The following is a 25,640-nucleotide window of genomic DNA, read 5'->3' on the forward strand; positions in this document are numbered from 1 at the left end:
CTTTACCACCGAAGCTACAATAAACAAGACCATTTTAATAAATCACTATTAATTGATCTCTGTCATATAGTAAGAATATATTTCGCTACTGATGTCTAGCTATCGGCATCAATTAAGTCAGTGCCTCATCCAAAAGACTCGTCTTTTGGTAATCTCAACCACAAGGTAACGAGACCGTCTGGGCCTCCATGTCAGATACAGGACAAGCGTATTGCATCGCTCCCAAAGCATACGTCAATCAAGCCAATCCCTCATCTCATGGACGTTTCCAATGTTGCATTCCGTCCACTATGAGCTCTGTGATAGAAGCCTCAAACTGATTAACACGCTTTAATGGCCAACGTCAATTAAGCTTGACATACGTCGCTCTCAATGTCTACAGATCAACTTCAATTGACCTGCCGTAAGCTCTACAACCCTCAGTAAAACTAAGAAAACACCCGTTCCTGATTTCCAACTAAAAATATCGTATCAAATGGGTCCTCTGTCTAATAGATATGCCCAGTGTTGGCTTCCATGTGTACAATAACAGAGACCCTAAAACATGACCAAATTGAACTTTCATACATCGCTACTGATGTCTGCATCGATTGAATGCCCTGTCTAACAGGTTTGTCCATTCTTGCTTTCTGCCTACCATGAGCGCTGTGTCCGAAGCCCCAAGGTGAACAACACCGTCTTTATGCGACATCAATCAGGCTCTACAAAAGAGTGCTGCCCTGCTCCAAATGTTTAGGTATCGACATCTTATCTAATAGGCATACTCAGCGCTAGCTGCCATCTGTCATGTGTCCAACGAAAGTCGTCACAAGGTAAGAAGACCGCCTTGTACGGGACCCTCCCTCAATTGAGCTCAGACGAAAAGATCACCGCGTCGCGACTGATATCCAGAGCATCAATTGAACTCCTTGCATGATAGGCTCAGTTTCCAGGTATTGGTTTCCATGTACCATGCGCTCTACTAAAAAAGTCCAGGTGTAATCGATGAGGCGTCATCAAGAGTGTCGCATCGCCCTAAATTTCTAAACACCGACATCAGTGAATACCTCCATACCTACAGGTGCCTTGTCTAGTGGACCTATCCACTGATGACTTCTATCCACCACCATCAATTGAGCTTTCGCAGAGAAGAATACCACGTCGCTACTAAAATTTACCAAGACATTGATATCAATGAGTCTTTTGCCGTATGTACCTATCTATCAGTATCTTTCATCTACTATGCTGTGAGCGCTACAAAGTGAACAAGACTCGTCTTACTTTGCGTTCTCCCTGCTACAGCGACCAGATAAAACATCTCAGCTCATCTACCGTGATCCTCAATTCTAGAACAACGAACCGATAGAATTGAAAAATAATTATAGCAATCAAGTAATTAAGTATGCGACTTCCCATTTCAATGTTAATATCTCGCCCGGTGGATATTGTCTACCTGTGACAAACGATGGCAAGCAAGCACTGTTGCGTGGTGTTCTAGGGTACATAAGAGTCCTTGGTGAAGTAAAGACTGGCGGACGTATTTTCATGGCAATCAATTGTGGTATTCTCTAATCTAGAACATTTGAACTATTAAAATACCAAGAGTGAATTACAAACAGTTATTACCCAGTGTGTTCAGATTCTCAATAATGAGCATAGATCTCAACTCCTCCCTGCCAATCTGCGTCTCCTACCGTTTAAATCAACCTTACTGACTGTCGCGTGCCCGCGATCGGAAACACTCCTCTGGCGTCTGGAACTCATACTCTTTCAGGACTGAATTCTTGTAAGATTCCCCTTCTATATCAACAAAACAGCTGAATGGCACTCTGCATCCCAATAACTCTTCAAATTCGTATTCCTCATCTCTGGCTTCATCCGCAACCCTCTGGTAGTCTACAGGAACTCCCGGGTCAAAGTCGCAGCGAATTACCTCGGATGTCTGGTTCACCAAATGCATAATGGCTTCCTCGAATCCATCTTCCAAATAGGCGTCGTACCTCAATGCTTTCGATTCCTTGTCTGTAAGTGTCCCAAAAAGGTCCACATCCGCACACTCACGAAGGGCCTGGCACCAGGCAATCCTCTTGTGGATCATTTGCTGAAAAGCCTCTGAGCAGGCATCTGCGTAGGGGTGTGATTCCAGTAGCAAGGTTAGTGATCCAGCAGGAATGTCTTCTTTGCCAATTGCAACAGCGTCAAGAAGCCACCGTGAAACATGTGAAACTATGTGACTGGTGTCAATGGAGCACGAATCGTCCCCATCTCCCCAGTTGCCTACGACTTGGTGGATTGAACTGTCTGCGACACCTTTGGTATCGATCAAGTTGACGCGACGTTCTATCCGAAGTAAAGGGTTCTCCCTTAGGAAAGGAAGTAGCCCATTGGCATGAAGGGACATCATGTTCACAGATGGGGCATCTTCATGGAGAATTAGAGAACGGATTTGGGTTCGTTGAGTATCGGAAAGTAGACCGAGGAATCGTATAGCAGCGGCAGCAGCAGAGAAGTTGATTTTTTGGCGCCCGCGCATGTTGAATCGGAGCAGATAAGGTTCGTTGTGGTTGACGAGTTGGTCCACTGGTACGTTTGCGTGCCAATCTTCCTTGGTTTCGCGTAGCCAGTTGTGTGACCACGTATTTGGAAGGTCCCAAACAAAATCAGGGATCTCAAGGCGGCCCATAGCGTTTCGAAGTCGAGATTGTGAGGGGATCTCCCAGTAATCGAAGTGGAGGTCGAAGAATTCTTTTGCAGGATATTTGCCGACCCAATGCGGCAAACTTGTGTACACCTGGTTGCCAAATTCCTCCGGGTTCTCGTCGGCAATGAGCCTCAGACAACGAGTCAAACACTGGCGGACTTCTCCCGAGAACTCGTCCCATCGTGGGTAGGCAGACTCGTACTTGTCGTATGGAGAGGAACGGCTGTTGAATGGAACACCATGATGGACCCCAGCATAGCCAGGGTAGTTATCCGGATCATCACCGTCATATTTGCCGATGCGCCAGTGATAGAATTCCCTTATAAACTGGCATGCCGCAGATCAAATTTTCAACAATGATCAAATCTAAGGTTCTCTCAAGACAAGGTTTCTTCCACGGCGTGACTCTTTCGGCATGAACCTTATGATAGAGGCTACTGAAAATGTTAGCAGGATGTTTCAATTGAGCGAGTATACTTACTGACTTATAAAGGAAGCTTCTGTCACGCTGAAGACAGCAGCAACTTCTTCCTCTTGCAACCTCAGTCAACTGGCAAGCCAACAACACTGCAAGTTAGCATAATGATCAAAACAAGAAGCAATCACCGGCATACACACAAGTCAAAGACATCTGTTCACACAGGTTAGCATCAGCAAGTACAATACAAGTCAAGTAGCATACCTACTCACCATCGCCCAACCAAGCAAGACCAACTACTCCAGAGAGGAATCAGTGGAGGCAAGGGAAAAAAGGCAAAGCCACTCACAGTCAGTCGATCCCGGTCTCTTCAACATGTCAGCGCAAGCTTGTAAAAGCGTGTCAATTGCAAAACATACATACCTTGTTGCACATAGCTAACCTGTCGTAGTTCTCGTACACGATGCCGACTACTACTAAGTCAGTCAGGATTTGCCAGAGAGATAATCATATGCATAAAAACTTACTCATCAAGCCAAAGGCTATCGGTCCCGGTCACTACCCCGATAGCTTGCATTCTAATGCGATCAAGACTGCGGTCAGTTGCAATAGAGATGCCAAGCTGCGTACGGAGGCAATGAACCTCTGTACGATAAAGAAGAGGGATGCCCTCGCAAAGGTCACTATATACAGTATGTTAGTTTAAATGTCTTAAAAACCAGGTTAATTACTTACGGCTAATAGCCTTTACCTGCGAGTTGGATCTCCTGATCTCGTACAAAAAGGATAGGCAAGAGGAGGAGGAGAAAGAGAGAGTTGAGATAGGAAAGAGGCTGGAGGAAATGCGGCGGCTTGAAAAGGTCATCTCAGAGGAAAAGGTTGAACCGTCTAGACGGCAAAACAAGTTCCTTGAGGCACTTGACGAGCTGCTCCGTGAAGTTAGCTTTCGGAAATGATAACAATGATGTCGTTGAGAGTACTTACACCGTCTCGTACGACGAGTGGTTCGACCGGTTAGAGAGGCAGGTGATGACGGCGGCTGAACCCTTTGAGTCATAGCTGGCTGAAAAGTCAGCAAGATAATAAGTAAAATAGAAAAGAGCCATAGATGAAAGAGCATCGTACAGACCATGCTGGTCGTGGCCTGAGACCACAAGTACGCGACTGCAAAGGGCAGCTGGGTCAGCGTCGAGCTCGGGAGTGGAACATGGCAAGAGACGAAGGGGCCATACGGATGGGGTGTCAAACCTGCTGAGCATGGTGAGTAAATGATTGAAGACCGGGCCACGAGGCGTGATTGGGGTAAACAAAGTGGAAGAAAAACTTACCTGGAAGAAGTCTAGACGAAGAAGCCCGAAGCCAAAGGCTGTCTGAATCAGTCATGAGCCAAACCAATCTCGACACGTTCAGTGTAGACTCACCTCGGTGCGGATTATCTAGTCAATTGACCAAATAACGCTGCTTCTATCGTGAGAGATTCGTGATGTTATCAACTAGGGTGCCCCTCAGAGTCTAAAACAAATGGAAAAAAAGGTGAGGGGCACTTTGGCGTATTGTGCAAAGAGGACTGTATCCGTAGGTCTCAGAAGAGAAAGAAATACGAGAAAATAGATACAGAAGAAGGGGAATAGGATTAAACATTAACGGAAATGTCCTCCTTTGCAGTGGGTGTGCGAGGTGTCTAAGACATGGTGTACCGATCATAGAACGGTGAGTCCTCGCGAATGTGGTCGTACTGGGCGCCGAGTGGGAAGTAGACCATAGCCCATTGCGTAGCAAGCTTCGCATGGACTGTAAGGAGGGTGTTCCAATCCAAGGCGCCAATGCGATCGACCAACTTCTGTCTTGCACCATCAAGTTCTGGACAACGCATGAACATGTGGTAGACAGTCTGGCTTCGATGCCCGCATGTGCAAGCTGGAGACAGAACAAACTGTGCTTCGTGCTGATGGTCAGCTGCAGGGCTAGGTGGAGCCAGATGTGGAATGCCCATGTCAAATAATGGACCGTTCAAGGCGATCTTCTCGGTGCGTAGTTCGAGCAGCAGTGTGCTCTCACCCCGCCGAAGACCCTCGTAAAGGCGAAGATTCTCAGGACCCCAGTCCTCCTTTATGCAGACAGGACGATGTCGAGATGAATGGCTGTCCGCTCGCTGACACCGGTACTTGTTCCATTCCTGAGCGCTTCTCCTCTCAGCATCCTCGCGTGCCAAAGCTTTGATAGCTTTCTTACGCTTGTCTCGTACACGCCATACCTTGAGAAACTCGTCCTCATCGCCTCCCTTCTTCGACAGAAGCGTCTCAGCAGCTCTGGTTGCCAATGTGTAAGCCGCTTCGTCGAGAATGTCTGTTGACAAGGTTTTGTACTGGCGTTGAGGTGATGGCTGGAAGCGTGGTGGGCGGACATAGGGCTTGGTCTCTTGCATCTCCAAGAACATGGCTCGCCCAACCTGTGCCTTTTCGTAAAGGTAGACACGAATGCTGGGAATGTACATCTCCTTCATGACGACGTGTTTCGATGTTCGTCCAAAAAACCCTGTCACGACCTTGAGTGCCTCATACTGAATTGACTCAAGTCGGTCCACCTGTCTCTTCAACGACTGTGGCATTGTTTTTTCTGGACTGTAGAAAAACCAAGCTGGACACGCGTAGGCGATTATGGGCATGATGCAACCCAGGAAGAATTCCCTTGCCTTGTGGACTGTCAGGCCAACTTTTCGCCTGGCTATGAGTTTGAGAATTCTCAGCTTCAACCTGACTTTCCTGCGAATCTCGTTGACGTGTGCTTCGAACCCTAGCCTGGGGTCGAGAATGACTCCAAGTATCTTGACCTTGTTGTTCTTGAAGACTTTGTCGTTATCAACGATTCCAGGAATGTTGGGGACAAGTTTACAGTCGGCGCCCTTGTCTTCAGGGTCCTTGAAGTGCGTGATGGTGTACTTCTTCGGAGAGAATTCCGTCCCCGTCTCCTGCGCCCATTGATCGATCGTGCGGTGAACTTTTTCCAATGCCGAGCAGTTGTCACGGTAAGATTCAGACCTTACGACAACATAAGTGTCGTCCATGTAGGCGAATGGTATGATGATGGCACCGTCGATGGACAACGCTTCCAGCCTCTCAAGTAGAGGGGCTACAAAGAACAGGAATAGGAGTGGTGAGAGTGGAGATCCTTGTGGAATGCCAATATTGATTCGCGTGGGACCAGAGATGACACCAGGGAGTTTGAGCCTGATGTCGCGTCCGGAAAGGAATGACTGCATCATACGGATGAATGGCTCGGGTATGCCCTTATCTGCTAGTGCCTGGAGCACCAGTGCGCGGTTGACTCGGTCGAAAGCACCTGCAATATCGAGCCCCATCTTGGTCATCTTCATCAACTTCCCTGCCACTCTTCTGACTTTCTTCCTGTTCCAGTCGCGGTGGATTATGCGCAGCAAATCTCTGAGACACTCTACGGTCGACCTCCCGGGTGCACCGTACTGGGAGGCAGGAAGAAGAGAATGATCGACTGCAACCTTCTTGAGGCGGTTGGCCAAGAGCTTCTCCAATAGCTTCCCACCGGCGGCTAGAAGTGCAATAGGGCGATGGCTCTTGGCCGTATTGTAAGACAGCTGACCCATCTTCTGAATGATGATCATAAGGGCAGATTTGCAGCAGTCAGGGAAGTAAGAAAGACTAAGGCAGGCCTGAAATATGATGGCGAGATAGGGAGCAATCTCATCTCGTACAATCTTCAATGCCTCGAAAGGGACTGTATCAAGACCAGGTGCCTTCCTCCGGTGTGACTCATTGATGAGGCGTTTGACCTCCGCCTCGGTCACGGACAAGTCCATGGCCAGTTCTTCGCGTTCTGGGTTGATGGTGGGGTAGGGAACAACAGTCATGTTCTCCATTTCGGGTGTGTTCCGCCCCTTCCATAGCATGTCGAAGAAATGCTCGATCTTCTCGTCATCGGTTGTATATTCCACACCTGACTCATCGACGAGAGTGGGTATAACATGAGTAATGCGTGACTGGGCCCATCGCTTGCCCAGCCTGGCCGCCTTCCAAGTGCCATATTGAGACTCCCCAAGAGAATGAAGATAGTCGCGACGCCGGTTAGGCTTCGTGGCCCGCTTGAGACGCCGTTCTCTCGTACGACTGTTCACATGAGGAGGTTCTGCGCCAGCGGATGGAATACCGTCACCCTCAAGAAACTGGTGGGTTTGGTGATTCATAGGCGTCTTGGGGGGCGGGTTTGCCTCAATGGTGGGAACAATCCGATCAGTAGCAATCTGCAGACTCTTGATGACCACGTCCATAGCTGTATTGCAACCCGTCGCATTCACGATCATGTCCTTGAGCTCGGGAATAGATAGTAGATGTCGAAGAAACTCGGATATGAAGAGCTTCTTATCCACCTTGTCCCACAGGTAGCGCAGCTGTTTGTCTCGGGACGGATCGATCGTCAAGGCCATCCGGCTCGCACGATGGTCGCTGTCTGACCATGGGTTTTGTTCATAGATCTCACACGAGTCGACATACTTCTCCAATGGCGAACTGACAAGTGACAGGTCAAGGGTTGAGCTGATCTTCCTTCTGCCTTGACCCCTCACGAACGTTTCTGAGCCAGGGGTTGTCATAAGTACCATGTTGGCATTGGTCATGCCCTCCTCAAGTAGTCTCGCTCGCGGTGAGACTCTGTTGGGGTCTCCTCTGTAGAGTGGGCCTGACCATGACGGGTGGTGAGTGTTGAAGTCTCCCATGATGATGTCGAAGCCCGACACGGTTGTCCTGTCGAGCATTGCAGGAATGTCAAGGGTCTGGCGAGGCTGATTGGGGTCGTAAATAGCGTGAAGCCGAATCTCGCCTATGCCTGTCGCCAAGTGCAGAGTGGCAACCAGGTCCCTGTTGACATCATTATACCAACGGAAATCCCATGATGACCTTGGGATTGAGCGGTGTATAAGAAAGAAAACTCGGCCCATCTCCACGGGTAATGGCGCAGAAGCAGGGCGTTGGGCCGTGTTGGAGTTTTGAGCGATGGGGGGGTGCCTCATAACGCCAGTTGGGATCGTTGGGGTTGTCTGTCTCGACAAGAGTTCTGGAAGTCCTCATGACGAGGTGGTAATCGCCGAGGGGGGACCAAGGCAACAGTTGCGAGGGATCAGAGCCCACTATGATATCGGGTTGACGCCAGCCTTCAGTTTGCTTGTTGAAGTCGAGAAATTTCGTCTCTCGGGACCTAGAGCCCTTGAAATTGGCATAGTCGATGATGAGGGTGCTACTCTCGACGGGACTGTTGTTTCGGTCGATTGGCATTTCGCGTCGAGCCTGGGCGGTTGGCCTAGATGTTCCGATGTGCGCCATTGCGAGAAGCTTGAGTCGGTTCGTGGTGAATCGAAAAGAGGGTTGTGGAAGTGAGTAGTGAGATAGAGTAAAGAGACGAGGTGATGGCCGAAGGTAATGACGGCCGAAGGTAATGACGGGAGGGCAACTGTGACTCGTATGTACTAGAATGTTAGCCGCAGAGCAATGAGGAGGAATGAAATACCATGAAAGACTTACAAATTGGCTGGCTGGAAGTCAGGGGATGGAACAAACAGGTAGGGGTTTAATTGACTAAATGTATTAGTGATATTGAAGATACCAAAGAGACAGGCGCCATACCAGTATGCATATGGAATAGCGAATTGTGAATATAGACGGCGCCTGTATAGGCAAGGATGAAAACGTCAGGTCTCGCGATGTGATGTTATTGGTAGAGCTTGGTTTCTGAAAGTGAAATCAAGACAGTTGTGGTTCCCGTAGGTGAATAGGTAGGAAGATAGGCGGTTGGCGGGCGTTGCAAGGTAGGAATGGCGATTGTCCAAGGCAGAAAATACAACAGCCGGCAGGATGACTTGTAGATTTGCAAGGAGATAATGAACGATGGGAAAATGGACGGTGAAGAAGTATCAAAGATTGATAAAGAGGAGTCTTGATGAGGATAGTAGAAGAGTGTTGATAATTGACAATAAAGAGTGTCAAGGATTGACAGTAGAGTGGCGTTGATGACAGATGATAGATGAGTCGGTGATGAGGTACACAGTAGACGATGAGGAAGTTTGAACAGAATTTAAACCCTAGAGTACCCAGGCAAATACGCAACAGGTGCTAGTGATGGTGATATGCCATTCGGTTGCATCTAAAAACATCGCCTTACATTCAGTAATCTCTTCCGTCTTCAGCATCCAGCTCATGGATAGACTCGTAATGATAGCGTAATACTAACTCCTACTTGCTCAAGATGAGATCAGACCAGCGAGGAGAATGATGAGCGAGGAGAATGATGAGCGAGGAGAATGGTGGGTTGCATCCCATGGGTTACAGTAGCATTGAAGTCTAATCCTCTCAGTGTATGTACTTCTTATTGGATATTATTTTAATCGCCAAATCCCTTTCACGTTTGTTTGAAACTTTGCAAATCATACCTATTTTGGACTGGTGAGAACGTCACTCATTTGCCCCCAGCGTGTGCTATCGGAGACAATCCCCGTCTGTAGTTTCCACTCTCCGCTACGTTTATACGTCGTGACAACTTACCGCACCAGGAGAATGTCGTCTTGAAATGCATACATACCCCCTAAACATCCTCCTTCACTATGACCTTCACCTCCTATTTTGTACTTGTCGACAGACTCATTTTTTAACTTCCATGGTTTGAACTGTGATATCTTCTGCCATGCTCTCTCCAAACGCCTCATCCTCAATTGCTGCTGAGCTTCACGCCATTCGGTTGCACATGGCCAAGATAGACGGCATAGAGCAACAGCTAGCAGACCTCCGGAGCAACTTTCATTCATTCCGAATCGAAGTTCAACAGAACATAAACCAGAACCAGACCCGTTCAACCAAACAACACAATGCTCTTGTGACAGTTTTGGAGTCGATTGGTTCTCCCTCTTTCGCAATGGCCTAAATTGACGATAGCGCTTTGCCCAATACCTGAGCTTGTGTAATAATCATGCAGTACATCACTTCTTCTACTATCAGCGCAGAACACGAATTCACTCCAAATCCCTCAATCAGCTACGTCTTCCTCGTCGACAGTATGACAGCTTGCTAATACTATCTATAGTCAACCGATCTTCATGGTTATCCGTCGTTTCCAAAGGATCAAGAATCACAGTCTCCGTCTTAATGATAGCCGCAGCGTCTTGCTGTCGTTTCCATGATGGACCTTTTGGCAGAATGGCCTGTGAACACGGCCAGCGTGTCAACGATGTCTACACATGAGAGGGAGGCTCAAACGTTCTGGGAAATGTCGTCCTCCCTAAGCGCTTCTTGCTCTGTAATTTGTCTACCATAGAAACTCACTCTAGTCAAACCGAACTGAGATTACCTTCTCCAGGCGAGCGAGCTAACTCGACCTCAACCTGGTAGACAATGTCTCTCTAGTTCTAGATCAAAGCTACACTGTAGAGAATACAACATCTGTATACGAATAGTCACGAAAGAATACACCCAACACACAGTTCATGCATTTCCCAGTCAAGTAGTTGGTGGTTCAATATGATTCACGAAGCTCAATACTCACTTCGTGCCACTCTACAGCGAATGGCCATAATAAGTACTTGTATTCCTTGACTCCTTCAGCTTTCGCCTGGGTCGCCCCAATTGCATCAACGTTCTTGACAAAGGCTTATCTGTCTACTCAGATTATTTAAAGAATGTTCTTTATAGTTCTTGCTAATTAGACCAAGTTTCCCAATGTAAACGCAACTGACAGGACAGCTGTCTGAACTCTATGCTGACAGTAACTAATAAAAGAAGCCTCTGTTAACCCATACAGACAGCAGCAAGGTTTACCTCTCCCAACCCTCAATCAAAGCTCAGCCCGTTACGTTACCACCACATCAATCGTCCTATGGCACGGGAAGACACTTTTCTACGGCCAAAGGTTCGACGTACTGGCAGTACGGGGTGGTCTTGTGAACCAGAACCGTCGTCATCGTTACCCCATCTAAGCCGGTTCGCAAACCATGCCTCGATGTCTTAATCGGTGCCATATCTCCCTACTGACAGATAAATATTAAGCGCAATAAAACACAGTTCACACTATGGCTTTTTTTCTCATAGACAAAAACGCTGTAATACCTGCTCAGCAGCTAGCTTCCACTTGGTCTTCATTCAACACACACGACAAGAGACACTATTCATCGACCATCGAGTCTTTGGCCAACATACCAAGTTTTGTCAGTTAAACCATTCAGATCACCAATCCAATGCCTCTTTCCAACATTATTTTAGTTTACTTTAACATTAATATGCAAATCTCTGTGCTTGACTGGGGTACGAGGTGGTCCAGACGACGTGGATGGCGTGCAACGTAAAATCGAAGAAGAATGAGGGATACAAGACTGAAATTGTAGAGACCTGAGAGCAAGGGGCAATTGCAATTCCCTACTTCGAAAGACACTTATCTGCTCAAATCATAACGCTGAGTTGGCGCAGCCTTCTCTCTGTAGGGTATAGACCACCGAAGAGCTTTACAACTGGTCATCTTTGGAAGACACATGTTGTTCATAACTATATAATAATGATCTATAAACATCATTCAGTTTGTCGCTTAACTATTTCCTTCATTTTTTCTCTTTAGCGACCGTACTACTGAAGAGAATGACGCTTCAAGTCAAGTCGTGTATGACATGTACGAAGGCTCTCGTTTCCCATGCCCTTGAGATGAAGGCTATAAACTGCAGCCATTCTAAACATACTTGGCTTGTTTAATTTAACTCACTATGGTTCCAGTCCGTAGCGCTATCAGACTGAGTACTTTAATTCTTCAATCTCCAAGTGACTGCGCCGAATTTACTGATCATGTCAAAGAATGACAGGTTGGGTTTGACTGGGACCTCCGAGCTCCAAGGCAGTCCAAGTCTACTTTGACCGGTCACGGGCCTCATAAACAGGGTAAAATTTAGTGATGATGAAGTACTTCATGAATAAAGGGCGATTTACTTAGAAGACCGCGCTATCAAGGTCCAGCGAAGTCTGACGATGATTGAGCGAAGGCCATACCTTGGCGACACCGTCAAACAGAAGCTGTGGGTAACAGGGCAGGCAGAGTTAAATTATATGCAAAATAAGATTCAATATTAGATGGTGCGATTCAATACTGGCGTCCTTGGCCTTCCAGCTAAACTGTGAACTTGATCCCCGTGACCATGGAGGCCAGATCACCAGCATTCTTGAAGGCTGGCAACAAACCTTCGTAACCTCATCGATACTCCTCCGGGAATCAGGAGATTTAATTCAAGAACTCGTTGCTTATATATTCCGACAATTCTGTATCCGAAGTCATCAACTGGGGAGTGTCTCGTCCCTGTCGCTCTCGGGCGGCGGTCATCAACTCATCTTTTCCACTCGAAGAGTTTCCCCGGATATGATCCCTGGCACCTATTTAACTTGATACCCTCGTATCGGACATGGAAACGCTAGATGTGTCTCTCAATTGCTTTGATCCAGCTACACGCTCGGCTGCTGAATGTTGGGTGCCATCTGTCCCATCCCCAGAGCAGACAGTTCTCTTTGCCCATAAGCCACCACACCCAACGCTGTCTATGAGGGTTTACAAGACACTACCTCCAGTAATTACTTTACCCGAGTTGAAAGTGTTCTTAGAAGGCGCCTGAATGTTATTGTGCAGCTTGTCCAGGTCATCCTGTTCTTCGCATGGTAGGGTTTGTCCACAGAACATCGCATCCCCCAGTATCACGACTCTCTAACTGCGTAACCCGACCATTGACTATTTAGCAAGCAAACCATGCCTTTGAAATGTATATCTGACAGTCTTTGACTTGATCCGTGATGTAGATGGGAATTATGAGAAGGAAAGCGCCATTCAAGAGGTACACGAGGTGTCAATGTGAGTGCAAGATTCCGGCATTTATCAGCTTCCAGTCGCCTGACAGGACAAACCAGTTTGAGATATACCATGACGTACGACGTTCATAGTATTGGTGTCTAACTGGGCCTGTGGTGGCCGCTCTCAGTTGTTATGCGACGACTGGGCACAAATTCAGCAAGAGACATCAACAAATCCCGACATAGTGCTTTATTCTAGATGGCGGAAGTGTTGCCAAGGAGATTCCGTAAGCCAGGGTCCTTTGAAGAGATTGTGATTGCTACAGCATGCGTTACCGTGCATGTTCACCAAATTGATCGAGGTCCGTGTTATGCCACAACGGGGTCCGGGTAAGGGGACATCTGTAGCTGATATACGAACATATTACAGCACATCTTTCATTTGTTATTAAGTCTACATGGTATGTAGAAGTGATTGATGAGGCATGACCTAATGACCTGACGTGAACTTCGATCAATCTGGTGCAAATATACCCACAACACTACCAAATTTTGCGAGTATTTATTTACTTGTACTCACAGCAAAAGGAAAAAAGAAATCGTTGAACTCTATCAAAAGTAAAGGTCTCGGAGGGAGTCGAACCCTCGCTGGCGGAATCAGAATCCGCAGTCATAACCGTTAGACCACGAAACCTTAAAACCCGTAGTCTTACGGTTATGACTGCCAGCGCCAATTCAGGATTGAGAACCTGTGTTGAGAAGCTCGGATCGTCAGCAAGTCGCCCTCAACAGAACAGTGGAATATTGAGGCTGTTCCTCTTTTGCATTAATAATTTAACAATTCGCTGTTATAATTACTTGTTACCCATTATCTCTTGGCTTTGACAATAGCAGCAATGAGTAACCATGGCTTGAATGGAAAACGATCCTTGTTGCTTTCCATTTAAACACAAGCAATTAATTAGGTGGGCCAGATATCTATCCGTGTAATACCATTGGTGCATTACGGCACCAAGTGGCAACTGCTCATGGTGAACAAAATATCGAACAGTTTAATTTCTCTTCTACTTTAGGTTGCCATAAACACACACTTCAACGTCTCTCACGAGGATTAAAATACCAGATGTCATTCAGTCGACCCTGATTAAATAATAAAAGACAAAGACGAGTTCGTAATAGTCAACATCACAAAAGCCGACCGAGCCGTGTTTCCGCTGACATTCTGTCTTGTAAGACGCAGATCGCCTAACCGATCAGCACTAACAGGTTAAGTTACAGAGCAAGACACCGCTGTAAAATCCTTCAAGAAATGCAACTGTGTCAGTGGACTGGCTCGGACTTTTAGCGCTTATCTTTCTCACCACCGTCTTCATCTCGAGGCATAAGCTACAACAATTAGGCTAATGATTGAAGGCATATAATCAGAGTGGCAAGAATGGTGAGTATACTTATAAGTATCGTTTCCCCAGATCGTTTCTCAAGTAGTTCTGAGTCCAGTATAAATGTCACAAAAATAACAGTCATGGCCGAACATCCAAAGCGCAACAGGACCCGAGTCGCTGATCTCGCCGCAGGGTTCCCCAACGTCCCAGCTTTTGACGGCGAGGAATCACTCGACAAGTCCCAAATCGCCTCGGAATTTATCACGGAACTCTCTTCTGCTGTTTCCAGTTCAGACTGGGACAGATTCGCTGACCTATTTGTTGAGGATGCTTGGTGGAGGGATGCGCTTACTCTCACCTTCGACAAGCGTACGATTCATGGTCGATCCGCGATACAGTCAGCATGGAAGACTCTATCAGAGAATCACAAGCGCAAACCCTCTGAATTCTCCGCTAATCCAACGGGGATCTGGGGCATGACTCCCCAGTATATGCGCTTCAGTCCGACGCTTGCTTGTTTGGATGTGCCTTTTGGGTTCTGCACTGAAGAGCCGCGCTCTAAGTGCGTTGGTCAAGCCAAACTCGTTCACGTAGATGGGAAGTGGCTCATTTGGATCTTGAGTACAGCTGTTCAAGAACTGATTGACCACCCATTTGAGCAATTGCCTCGCCTATCCAAGTCCTCAGTTGATAGTTCTCAACGAGGCAAACCATCTGCCCAAGGTCTACCCAATGTCTCTGGTGTTCTGGACGCCGTTGTCATCGGTGGAAGTTCCAGTGGCTTGGCCAACACAATCATGCTCGATTCTGCTGGCGCCGACATCGCTGTATTTGATGTAGAGCTCGAAGCAGGTGGTAACTGGTCCACGTCGCGATACTCCAGCGTTGTTCTTCATCACAATAGGAGCATGGTTCAATTGCCCTTGTTCCCTATCCCTTCTGACGGCTACCCGGAATACATGGGAGGCAAAGATCTGACGAGATACATGTCATCTGCTGTAAAACAACTCAAGCTTCCTTTCTTTGGGGGTATCCAAGTCACTGGGAGTGCCTGGCATGAGGATGCTCAGTATTGGGTGATTGATCTAAAAGACATTCAGTCTGGCAACACATCCACGATCAAAGCCAAGAACCTCATTCTGTCTAATGGCTTTCTCATCTCAAAGGCAAACACTTACATTCCACCTCTTGAAGGTCGAGAACAATTCCACGGTCCGGCTCAGCATACCTCCGAGTATCGCGACGCAACTCTATACAAAGACCTCGATGTAGTTGTCGTCGGGTCCGGAAACTCTGCTCACGACGTGGCCAAAGACCTCGCCCTCAACGGCGCAAAGAGCGTCACCATGCTACAGCGAAGTCCGACGACACTATTAGACTTTGACATGTTCATTTCCGTCGTTTCAATGCGTTATCAGGGTCAAATGCCTGTTGAAGCAGCAGACTTTCACGAAAACTCTCTACCTCTGGGAGTGATGCGCGACATGGCTAGTGGTTTGATGTCATCTCTCACTCAAACCATGGAACCGCGTCATAAACTCCTTCAAGAAAAGGGTTACCAGATAGAGAAGCAGGTTTGCTTACCATGTAGAGCATTCGAGGAACGTGGAAGGTCTATTTACATCGATCAAGAAAGAGTTTTTGACTTGGTTTTGTCGGATCGCATCCGCATTGCCAATGGTGAAGCAAAGGGACTGACAGAACAGGGACTCATTGTATACGACAAGGCTGAGAAAAAGTCAAAGACAATCCCAGCTGGAGGTGTAGTTTTTGCGACGGGATACAGAAATGAGGATTTGCCAAAGAAGTACGCCGATGCTGGTTTTATCGACAAGGAATCAGCATCTCATCTTGAGAATGTGAGCGTACCGAGCGTTGATGATGAGGGCGAGCCTCCTGGTTACGTGACATATTCCGGCCGTAAGTTTTCCTCCAACGATTGAAGATAGTACTAACATCTCTTAGATCCTCATCTTTACTTTGCTGGTATTGGATTCTGGATGTGTCGATGGATTGTAAGTATTGTTCCAAGTAAAGGTTTTGACGCAGCTAATTTGGTGATTAGAGTCGCTATGTCGCTGTGCAGGTTATGGCTGATGTCAAGGGCGTATTTCCTGAACGCTATGTTCGAGGTTGATGATAATTAATTGCCTTGACGGGAGGTGTGGTCTTTATTATTGTTTATTTATTCTTGTTAAGAATAAGTTCAAAGGAAATAATGGACGATGGTGAACAGCTTTTGCGCATCCGACTTGGTTGGTTCTGTCTCTTGTTGCTTGAGAGGTGACACTGTCTACAGTGCTTACAGCAGTAACCTTTGTGTTCGCCCAAGAGTCAAGATCAACCCCGTAACGTCCTTTTCCAGGTAAAAAACTGTTCAGTAATTACGGTGGTTAAAGCAGTAATATGAGCGACAATATAAATGATTCAATCTTTCTTATAACAAATTTCCATTAAAATACAAAGGCTGTATCCCATTCATGGTGAAAGCTCCTCAAATATTCCCACAGGAGGCTAGTCCACTGAAGCCTGTTAACTGTAGTAACTCAAACATCGCAAAAATGAGAGGCCAAGTAGACGAAAACGAGTTACGCTCTTGTGCTACACGTTTACTGAGGATACAGTTTCAATAAAATCCAGCATGACTTATTATGTCAGTTATCTGCTACTGTAGATATCAGTGACAACAGAAATACATTAACGTCTCTCAAAATAAAATTTTGTACGTTTTATAGCCAGTTTGCATTTCGCGACCCAAGCTGCCTACGTTCTGTTACAGGGAACTACACCAGATTCAGGGCTATCGAATGATATATATAACTTTTTAATTGACCGTATATTGATAAATAAATAATAAGTTGAAGTGTGGTGTTGAAATTCCTCCATGGACGAAAACGGTGTGGTGGGGTCAGACTTTTGGCCTACTACCGTAGTCCACTAGAACCGGGCTGTAACTCAAGCGTCCCGCGCAAAACAAATTAAAAGCCGATCAGGTAGACGAAGGTGAGTTACACGACGGCAATAGTTCAATGAATTCAGCATTTTCAAAGCGCTCACTCGGATCTATGAGTTATAGCGACAACAGGAATGCATCAAGAGTTGAGATGATAAATTCTGCACATTTACAGAGCTGTTATTCGTTTTGCGAAAGAACCTCATCCCCTGTTGCACTGAGCTAGTCCACTAAAACTTGTGACTCAAACGTTGCAAAAAATGAGAAACAGATCGGGAGGGCAGGCGAGTAAGTTAGGCCCATGGGTTACACGTTCACTGACGACAACAATCCAACAAAATTCAGCACCATTTTTATATAGTTTATATTTACTTAGAAGTGATGGCGATAGTAGAGAGATACAAATCGCATCAAACTGACACGCATTGCAGGATAAATGAAGTTGTTGAAGATGGTTACCATGCTCAATGATTAAGTAGAGCGGGCAGTCCACTGGAATATCACCTAGTCTAGAATTTGGTGGTTCGAGTAACGTGATTTTCAACGCCTAACATAGACTGACTTTCACTTGAAGCTGAGAACCCTCCAGCTCCTTCCATACTCGGGCGGTCAGCTACTACTTCTTCTTCATTCAACACATACAACCGCTCTTCAATCGACCATCGAGACTCGATATTTGACCGAAATACCAAGCTTTTTCATTTGATACCTAGATCTCCTTCTGATCCCTCTTGCTGTCATTAAGCACAAGGGCAGCTTCACCAACGCAATGCCTACCCCGCTGTAAAATATGCCCAATAGATGAAAGAAGGGATTCCAACGCGCACTCTTGGTTGGACAATGATCACCTTGAACTGAAGATAAATATTAGATTAAATCCATCACCAAGCTTTATGCTACCCATCTACATCTAGAAGGAATATCGAAGCAAAAGAATTAGAACAGCATTAAGCTGATGAACGGTAGGAAGAATGGTGTCGTTGAAGATGATCAGTTCAGCGGCGCACTCGTCCCATCTGTGTACCTCGCCCTCGACAATAACACAACTTGAAATCTCGCCCAATTATCCATCCATTCAACATTCCATAGAAACAAGAATCCAGGCTCATCATCACTTGTTCCCTACTCAAACTGCATACCATGAGGTTGGGTCAAGGGGTAGTCTAGCCAACTAGAACCTGCGCCCTGCCCTGTCTTAGACAATACTCGTGTTTTCACCAATGGTTCCCAACCCTTTGAGAGAAGAAAAAGCTTGTTCGTTTCTAGATTGCGAGGTTGGAGTGACATATCAAAGAAAGGGGAGGATCAGAGTGTGAGATGGGCTTGTGTGCATTGTGAACGACTAAGGCTACTCAGTGGGGGAATGGAATAGAGGGTTCCATTCATTCCTTGGAGTTGGGTTGTCCTGGCAGTGGTGTAGGTACCCTAGAGACTGGAGTCTCGAGTGTTGGTCTTTATTAAACTTCAAATGACAGTTGCGACAAACGGTCATTTGAGATAAATAAGCTTTTTGGCTTGGCAGACGTTGAGAATTCCCAAGGTTTACAACGATGTAGATAGATGTTTGATGTTCAATTGCCTTGCCCATCTTGAGTGAGTTCTGTAGGGCATGTCCTTTTTCCCTCCCTTCATCTCTTCAATTGACAGCTGTCAAATTGAGTTGTACCCGTTTCACGGAAACAGAATTACTTGACCGCAAACATGAACTGACCAGTACAATCGTTCCCAACCGTTGTGAACATCTCAGTGGGTGAAACAATTTGCCCACCAACAGAATTGCAAACGTGTTGGCCGGGTTCGTCATGGCATGTTGAACTGTTTCGGTCCATTCCGTCTACAGGTTTCGCCAAGAATGACAATGATTGCGGTCTTGAGTGGTCAATTCATGTCTTTTCCCTCCATCTTTTTTGCTGCTTGTCTTACCAGCTGGCTGTCTCTGGTATTCGTGTTGCTATAGCGCACAGGTCAACCACCACCTGGGGATCAACACAAGCAGGAATTTGGTAATTTGCTGTCATTCAATTGAGAACAACATCATCATTACAAGAATTTATTTGGGCGACACAATAGTAATTAATTTCTTGGATTTAATTGAGAATATCACCTTCAATACTGAAGAAACTGTTTGTGGTTGTCAATGATTCTTGGCTGACTCTAGAACCTGGATGCGCCCGTAAGGCTTGAAACAATTACCAAGAGGACGAATCCAAGGGCCTGGAAATAGCAAGAAATCCACCAACTTCCATCACAAAATTGTCATATCAAGGGAGCAAAAAGGAGACAATTGCTGCGCTTTGACTTGACGTGGACTACGACGCCTTGAATTAAACTGCAATCAGTATAGCCAGCGCTCTCAAAGAATGGACTCGTTTTATTTCTCGTACTGAATTCAGTTCTGGTGAGACAACTGTGACGGACTATCGCCGTTTAGTTGGACAACAGTGGATAATCTGGTGTTGCCCTGCATGTTTTAGCGACAACAGCAAGGAATGCTTTTTCGCATGCAGGAGTGAATGAATTCCAAGGGGAACAATTGCAGCAATTGCAATTCCCAATAAACGAAAACGGTAGAGTCTGAATACTCACTCAAAGGGTGACCAAATCTTGTATATAACATGGACAAACTTCCTCCCAATATCCTTCTCATCTCATCCTCACTCTCATCTTCCCATCGAGGACCAGGTCATTCTTTTACAATCACAACAATCACATTCACTTTCTGAATCATTTCAACTCACTCAATTCACTCGTTTTTTAATCACTTTTTGCATTTTTTTCGGCTTACCTAATCGAAAATGCGCTTCACTCCCGGATTACTCTTGGCCTTGGCCTCGAGTGTCACTGCTCAGCGATTCACCAACTCCAGTATTCCCGCTACTGGGTCTGCTACTGAGTCTGCCACTGGTACCAGCACCGATCTCGCTCCCACCAGCTCTGCTGGACCTCCTGAGCCTGTCGACCTCAACGGTGCTACTCTTGGCCCTGGTGCTTCATTCGTCAACTTCCCCGATGGTTCAATCGCTATTGCTCTCAGAGCTGGGCCTAACGGTGTCGCTTCCTTCTCCGTTGGAGCTGTTTTCCCCACTGGCATCACTCTCGGCGATTTGATCTACGTCTTGTTCAATATCCTTGTTGAGCTCCTTGACAACAGCCGCAAGCGTGCCGACGGTGGCTGCACCCTTGATATCACTGCCGACGGTGTGAGCATCTTCTCCGAGGGCCTCGAGACCACCGATGGCATTAGTAGCCGTTCCTCTTCCAGCACTCCTGCTGGTGACGCCCCTCCCAACCTTGAGTTCGTTCAGTCTTGCGGCGCCAACCCTACTGCTTTCACTGTCGGTAACGTCAAGGTTGCTGCTGGCGAAGGATCTGACGGCGGTGGTGGTAACGGCGGCGGTAACGGTGGCAACACTGACACTGACACCGAGACCGGCACTGCTATCGTCACTGAGACTACTCTCACCAACAGCGAGGGTGAGCCCACTGCTACTGTCACCGACACCATCATCCCCACCGACACCGAGGTCAACACCAACTCTGAGGGTGCTACTACCAACTCTGAGGGCGAGACCATTGTCCCCACCGGTACCGAGACTGACACCGAGACTGCCACTGAGACTGAGGTCAACACCAACTCCGATGGTGCTACCACCAACTCTGAGGGCGAGACTGTCACTGCCACTGGCACTGAGACTGCTCCCACCTCCACCGCTACCTCTGCTGCTGGCTTCCCCGGTTCCATCGACAACTTTGTTCTCTTCGGCTGTGTCGGTTCCACCAACGGTTTCCCTACCTTTGAGCTTGCCCAATCTTCCGGCTCCATGGACCTCGACGAGTGTGCCGGCCTCTGTGTCGGTCGCAGCTACTTTGGTGTTTACGACACCGACTGCTACTGTGGTGACGAGATCGACGGCGACGACACTGAGCGCGTCAACCTCGACTCTTGCGACATTGAGTGCCCTGGTGATGACTCCGAGTTCTGTGGTGGTGATGCTCCTCTTGCTCGCCGCAGCCGCTTCAGCCGCCGCCAGTCTGGCATTCCCAACACCATCCTCCTCACTGTCTACGTCAACCTCGGCGGCCCTGATGTTACTCTCACCGATGTCATCACTGCTACTGTGACCGACCAGTCCACCATCACCACCATCTTCACAACCACCATCGACGGCCCCTCCACCACCCAGACCCAGACCGTCACTGCCATCTACGTGTGCTCCAACGGACACTGCTACGACACTGACAAGGGCGGACGCATTGTCTACGTCTTCAAGCCTTACCCCGGTGCCGACTGTGATGGCCAGTACGTCTGGATCTCCGAGGCCTGTGATTGCCAGGGTGGATCTCAGTACGTTCCCAAGTACTGCACCAACGGATCTTGCCACGGCCTTACCGTCTACAAGCCTGAGCAGTGTGATGACTGGTACAACTACGACGTCTGCTACACTCCTGTCGACTGTGAGTCTTGCGAGCATGGCCAGGTCATCTACAAGCCTTGGGAGAACAACTGGGGTACCCCCGACCACCCCAAGGTTCCTGAGCTTCCCGTCTGCTCTTCTCCTCACTGCCCCGAGACCGAGCACGGTTCCAAGCCCGCTCCTCCTTGCTACGGTGACCACTGTGATGAGTCCGGCTCCAAGCCTCACCCTCCTTCTGGTGGCTCTGACTCTAAGCCTTACCCTCCTTCCGGTGGCTCTGACTCCAAGCCTTACCCTCCTTCAGGTGGCTCTGACTCTGGCTCCAAGCCCGCTCCTCCCTCCGGTGGTTCTGACTCTAAGCCTGCTCCTCCTTCCGGTGGTGGCTCTGACTCTGGCTCCAAGCCTGCTCCTCCCTCCGGTGGTTCTGACTCTAAGCCTGCTCCTCCTTCCGGTGGTGGCTCTGACTCTGGCTCCAAGCCCGCTCCTCCCTCTGGTGGTTCTGACTCCAAGCCTGCTCCTCCCTCCGGCGGTTCTGACTCTGGTTCCAAGCCTGCTCCTCCTTCTGGTGGCTCCGACTCTGGTTCCAAGCCTGCTCCTCCTTCTGGTGGCTCCGACTCTGGTTCCAAGCCTGCTCCTCCCTCCGGTGGTGAGTCTGACTCTGGCTCCAAGGGCTCTTCCGGTGGTGAGTCTTCCGGTGAGGCACCTTGCTCTGGCGACCACTGCGAGCCAACCATCGTCAGCTCCGCTGGCAAGCAGGCTGTCGGCGGTCTTGCTCTCCTTGCTGCTGTCGCCGCTGCTCTTCTCTAAGCGCATCGCATGCATTGGATCATAGCTTAGCATTCAGCCTTCTTTTCTGGACTTGACTTTCACTTCTTCTTCTGCCTTTTTCTCTTTGGGAAGATGGATAGATATCTGCATTGCACAATCGAGGCGGTTTGTGGTTGGAAACGAAAAACATTTTTAGAGCAGGTGTTTTAATGGGAGGGAGTAATTCGGGGGTTAGGCTACTCAATCTAATACTTTTTGACATATATTCTTGACCAATGTGACTTGTGATCTTTGCTCTCGACTTGTAACTCTCGACTTTGCTTTGATAATACTGGCTGTTAACAACCAACCCTTGTACACGCATGAGTGGAGAGATGGACGGAAATGTAACCTCGGAAGTTCCGCTGAGTTCCGAACGAACAAGTACATGGTTGAAATCTGTATTTAAACATTACAATAACAATATCAACTGTCAAGGCGACAATTACCCCAACATTAATTAAACAAAGTCAAAGATTCTCCAACGACAACATGACTGCTTTAAGAGTTGACCCCGCAGGTGAGCACTGAGTGATGAGCAATTTTATACCCGGTCCAAGACGAATGCTGATGACCTTGAAAAGACGCACTGCAACTTGCAGCTATCACGTTTGACTGGGGAGACTGTCTTGACACCAAGGTGAGAACACTCTCATATCCAACAGACAATAACATGTACCTAACATATATCTAGGACTGGACTCGTCTAGAAGCCATACTCGCCCCAGAACTCAACGTACATACCCTCATCTCACCATCTCGTCACCATCTAACTCTTCACAGGTTGACTACGCCGAGGTAACAGGACAAACCTGGGACGCAATGCCAGCCAAAGAGTTCATCGCCATGGTCTCAGCCCCAAGCTTTGTTGGAGATCCTCTAGTTGACTCGCAGCATTTCATCGGAGGTTCAAAGTATGAAGCTATCTCGGCTGATCGTGTTGTTGGTAAACATCAACTACGGGCTGCTCATCAACGATATACTGGACCTGATAAGAAAGTCGTTGAAGCTAAGGGTCATTGTCATGCTTTGATGCAGCATACGTATGTCAAGATTGAGGGGGAGTGGAAGTTGGCGGGACTGAAGCCGAAGGTTTATTGGATTGAGTTTGACTTTGATAAGATCTTTAAGAGTAGTTCATGAAGGGTTGCATCAGAGTATGATTGGGAGGAATATATACTTCATGCCTTGTCTCAAAGTTGTGCTATTTATTCAGGACCCTTGGGACGGGAATGCTTGAGAGTAACTCGTGATGATGAAGCTTTCAAGACTTGGCTCGATTTTAATAGATAGTTAATATGAATGTTTATTACTTTGAAATCTGGGCATTTATCTTAAAGCTTTACTATCTGTAGGTCTTTAGAGGATCTGGTAAAGAAATTAAATAGTGAAAGACTTGCTTAAAGTCTATTATTTTTTTTATAATCCTTAAGCTTTTGCTTAAGCCTTTTTAATTTCCTCTAGGTTTTTAATAAAGGTTAATTTATCTATATAAATTAAATTTTTAATAATAATTAAATCTAAGGTTTTCTTAAGATAAGGTTTTTTCTATAATATAACTCTTTTAATATAAACCTTATAATAAAGGTTATAAAGAAAGCTTTTATTATATTAAAGATAATAATAACTTCTTCTTTTTATAACCTTAATTAATTAATAAGTTAATAATAAGTTAATTAATCTTAGTCTTTTATTATATATAGCTAACCTATTATAATTCTTATATATAATATTAATTATTATTATTAAATTAAAGGCTATTAATTTTAATTATTATTTTAATAGCTTATATTTTAATATAATTAAAAATATAATTAAAAAGCTTAAAAATAAAAGCCTTTTATATATAAAAGCTAAGCTTCTTTATATAATAAAAAAAAAAATATTCTTATAAAAATTAAACTAATAGCCTTTACTTATAAATTAAATCTTTTAATTTTATATAAAGAGAATAAAAAGAAAAGGCTAAAAGAAATATAATAATTTAAAAAGGTTATTTTAAAGGAAAAGGTTAAGCTATTTAAAAAGTAAATTATATTCTTTAAGGCACTTAATATAATAATCTTATATAATAACTAATTTAACTAATTAAAAAGGTATATTATAATAGTAATTAAGGCCTTTAAGTTATAGCCTATTAATTATAGCTTAAGACTATAAATATGCAATAGAAGAAGGCTAGATAAAGAAGCCTAAAGCTAAAGGCTTAGTGCAGATTATCTAGTTAATTAACTAAATAATACTGCTTCTATTATAAGAGATTTGTAATATTATTAACTAGGGGCTCAAAGTCCATGAGGTTTCCCAACTCTTTATTGATACCCGGTGCATGATAATAAAGCTAACCTCTTATAAAATGCAGTACCTACTATATGCACATTGACTTGTGTCTCAAGTAAGTAGACGACCATCAATGCATCATGTTTGAGTATAAATAGCTACTCATGAAGACATAGTTCGAAATACGGAGTGAAGTTTTAGGAGTCAGTTGGCAGATGCTAAACTGGGAACGAGTGACGGTGACTTAGCAAGGTCAGTATAACCATTGAAGCTAGAAGATACGACGAGAAGACGTTATCATTGCTGGTAAGCCGGTGTCCCCAGCAGACAGGTGTTGTAGCTGTTCTGTACACTGTTGCGCCAGACTCATCCATAAGAGAATTCGCATCCAAACATAATTGGCAGTCGCTATCCAGGTATGTCAGCAATAATGCATATTAATAAAATAATGACAGGCCCAGTTATTTCGATATAGAAGTTCCAACCTGCTGTGGCAACGTTGCCTTGTGGTAGGCCAAGAGTTACGGCGTTTTGGTAACGCCATCGGTTCATAGTGCTTGAGAGGACCAGTACTTGCTCCTCACAAACTTCAGCTTTTGACATTCTCAAAAATAATAGATTGATTCCAAGCTTCCCTGGTAACAGCCCCTCACAATATTAGGAAAGGTAGCTGCTGGAAGCATAAGAGAACGAATTAGCAGGCCAGTTTATATCATTTAGACTATGATCACAGAGCATTTATTCTTGTACCTCAAGACTTCAGCGGCCAACTCCCCACTCGATAGTAAAGTGATAACAGAACAGTTTATCAGTTTCCAGAGACAGATTTTGTCTTGTCTAAGATGATACATTCAGCACCAGGGTCTTGTGATGTATTC

General features: G+C 46.2%; 6 protein-coding genes across 6 annotated transcripts; 3 read left to right on the plus strand and 3 right to left on the minus strand.

Moving 5' to 3' along the window:
* Positions 1-1,687: 1,687 nt before the first annotated feature.
* Positions 1,688-3,475, minus strand: FSST1_002605 (uncharacterized protein; the record flags this gene model as incomplete). The annotated part of the gene is made up of 4 exons (XM_083228610.1): positions 1,688-2,999; positions 3,299-3,311; positions 3,371-3,394; positions 3,448-3,475. 4 exons carry the CDS (start codon positions 3,473-3,475, stop codon positions 1,688-1,690), a joined length of 1,377 nt encoding a protein of 458 aa, XP_083092787.1.
* A 1,304-nt stretch (positions 3,476-4,779) lies between these two features.
* FSST1_002606 (uncharacterized protein) lies at positions 4,780-7,881 on the minus strand (the record flags this gene model as incomplete). The annotated part of the gene is made up of 1 exon (XM_083228611.1): positions 4,780-7,881. One exon carries the CDS (start codon positions 7,879-7,881, stop codon positions 4,780-4,782), a length of 3,102 nt encoding a protein of 1,033 aa, XP_083092788.1.
* Positions 7,882-7,996: 115 nt separating this feature from the next.
* FSST1_002607 (uncharacterized protein) lies at positions 7,997-8,446 on the minus strand (the record flags this gene model as incomplete). The annotated part of the gene is made up of 1 exon (XM_083228612.1): positions 7,997-8,446. The coding sequence occupies one exon, from the start codon at positions 8,444-8,446 to the stop codon at positions 7,997-7,999; it is 450 nt and encodes a 149-aa protein (XP_083092789.1).
* Positions 8,447-14,447: 6,001 nt separating this feature from the next.
* Positions 14,448-16,444, plus strand: FSST1_002608 (uncharacterized protein; the record flags this gene model as incomplete). The annotated part of the gene is made up of 3 exons (XM_083228613.1): positions 14,448-16,227; positions 16,273-16,322; positions 16,373-16,444. The coding sequence occupies 3 exons, from the start codon at positions 14,448-14,450 to the stop codon at positions 16,442-16,444; spliced, it is 1,902 nt and encodes a 633-aa protein (XP_083092790.1).
* Positions 16,445-20,055: 3,611 nt separating this feature from the next.
* On the plus strand, positions 20,056-22,482 carry FSST1_002609 (uncharacterized protein; the record flags this gene model as incomplete). The annotated part of the gene is made up of 1 exon (XM_083228615.1): positions 20,056-22,482. The coding sequence occupies one exon, from the start codon at positions 20,056-20,058 to the stop codon at positions 22,480-22,482; it is 2,427 nt and encodes an 808-aa protein (XP_083092791.1).
* Positions 22,483-22,974: 492 nt separating this feature from the next.
* FSST1_002610 (scytalone dehydratase arp1) lies at positions 22,975-23,625 on the plus strand (the record flags this gene model as incomplete). The annotated part of the gene is made up of 4 exons (XM_083228616.1): positions 22,975-23,002; positions 23,067-23,122; positions 23,177-23,218; positions 23,266-23,625. 4 exons carry the CDS (start codon positions 22,975-22,977, stop codon positions 23,623-23,625), a joined length of 486 nt encoding a protein of 161 aa, XP_083092792.1.
* Between the last annotated feature and the right edge of the window lie 2,015 nt (positions 23,626-25,640).

Source organism: Fusarium sambucinum, chromosome IV (genome assembly GCF_050947815.1).
Source record: "Fusarium sambucinum isolate potato_lamoka chromosome IV, whole genome shotgun sequence".
NCBI classification, from domain to species: domain Eukaryota; kingdom Fungi; phylum Ascomycota; class Sordariomycetes; order Hypocreales; family Nectriaceae; genus Fusarium; species Fusarium sambucinum.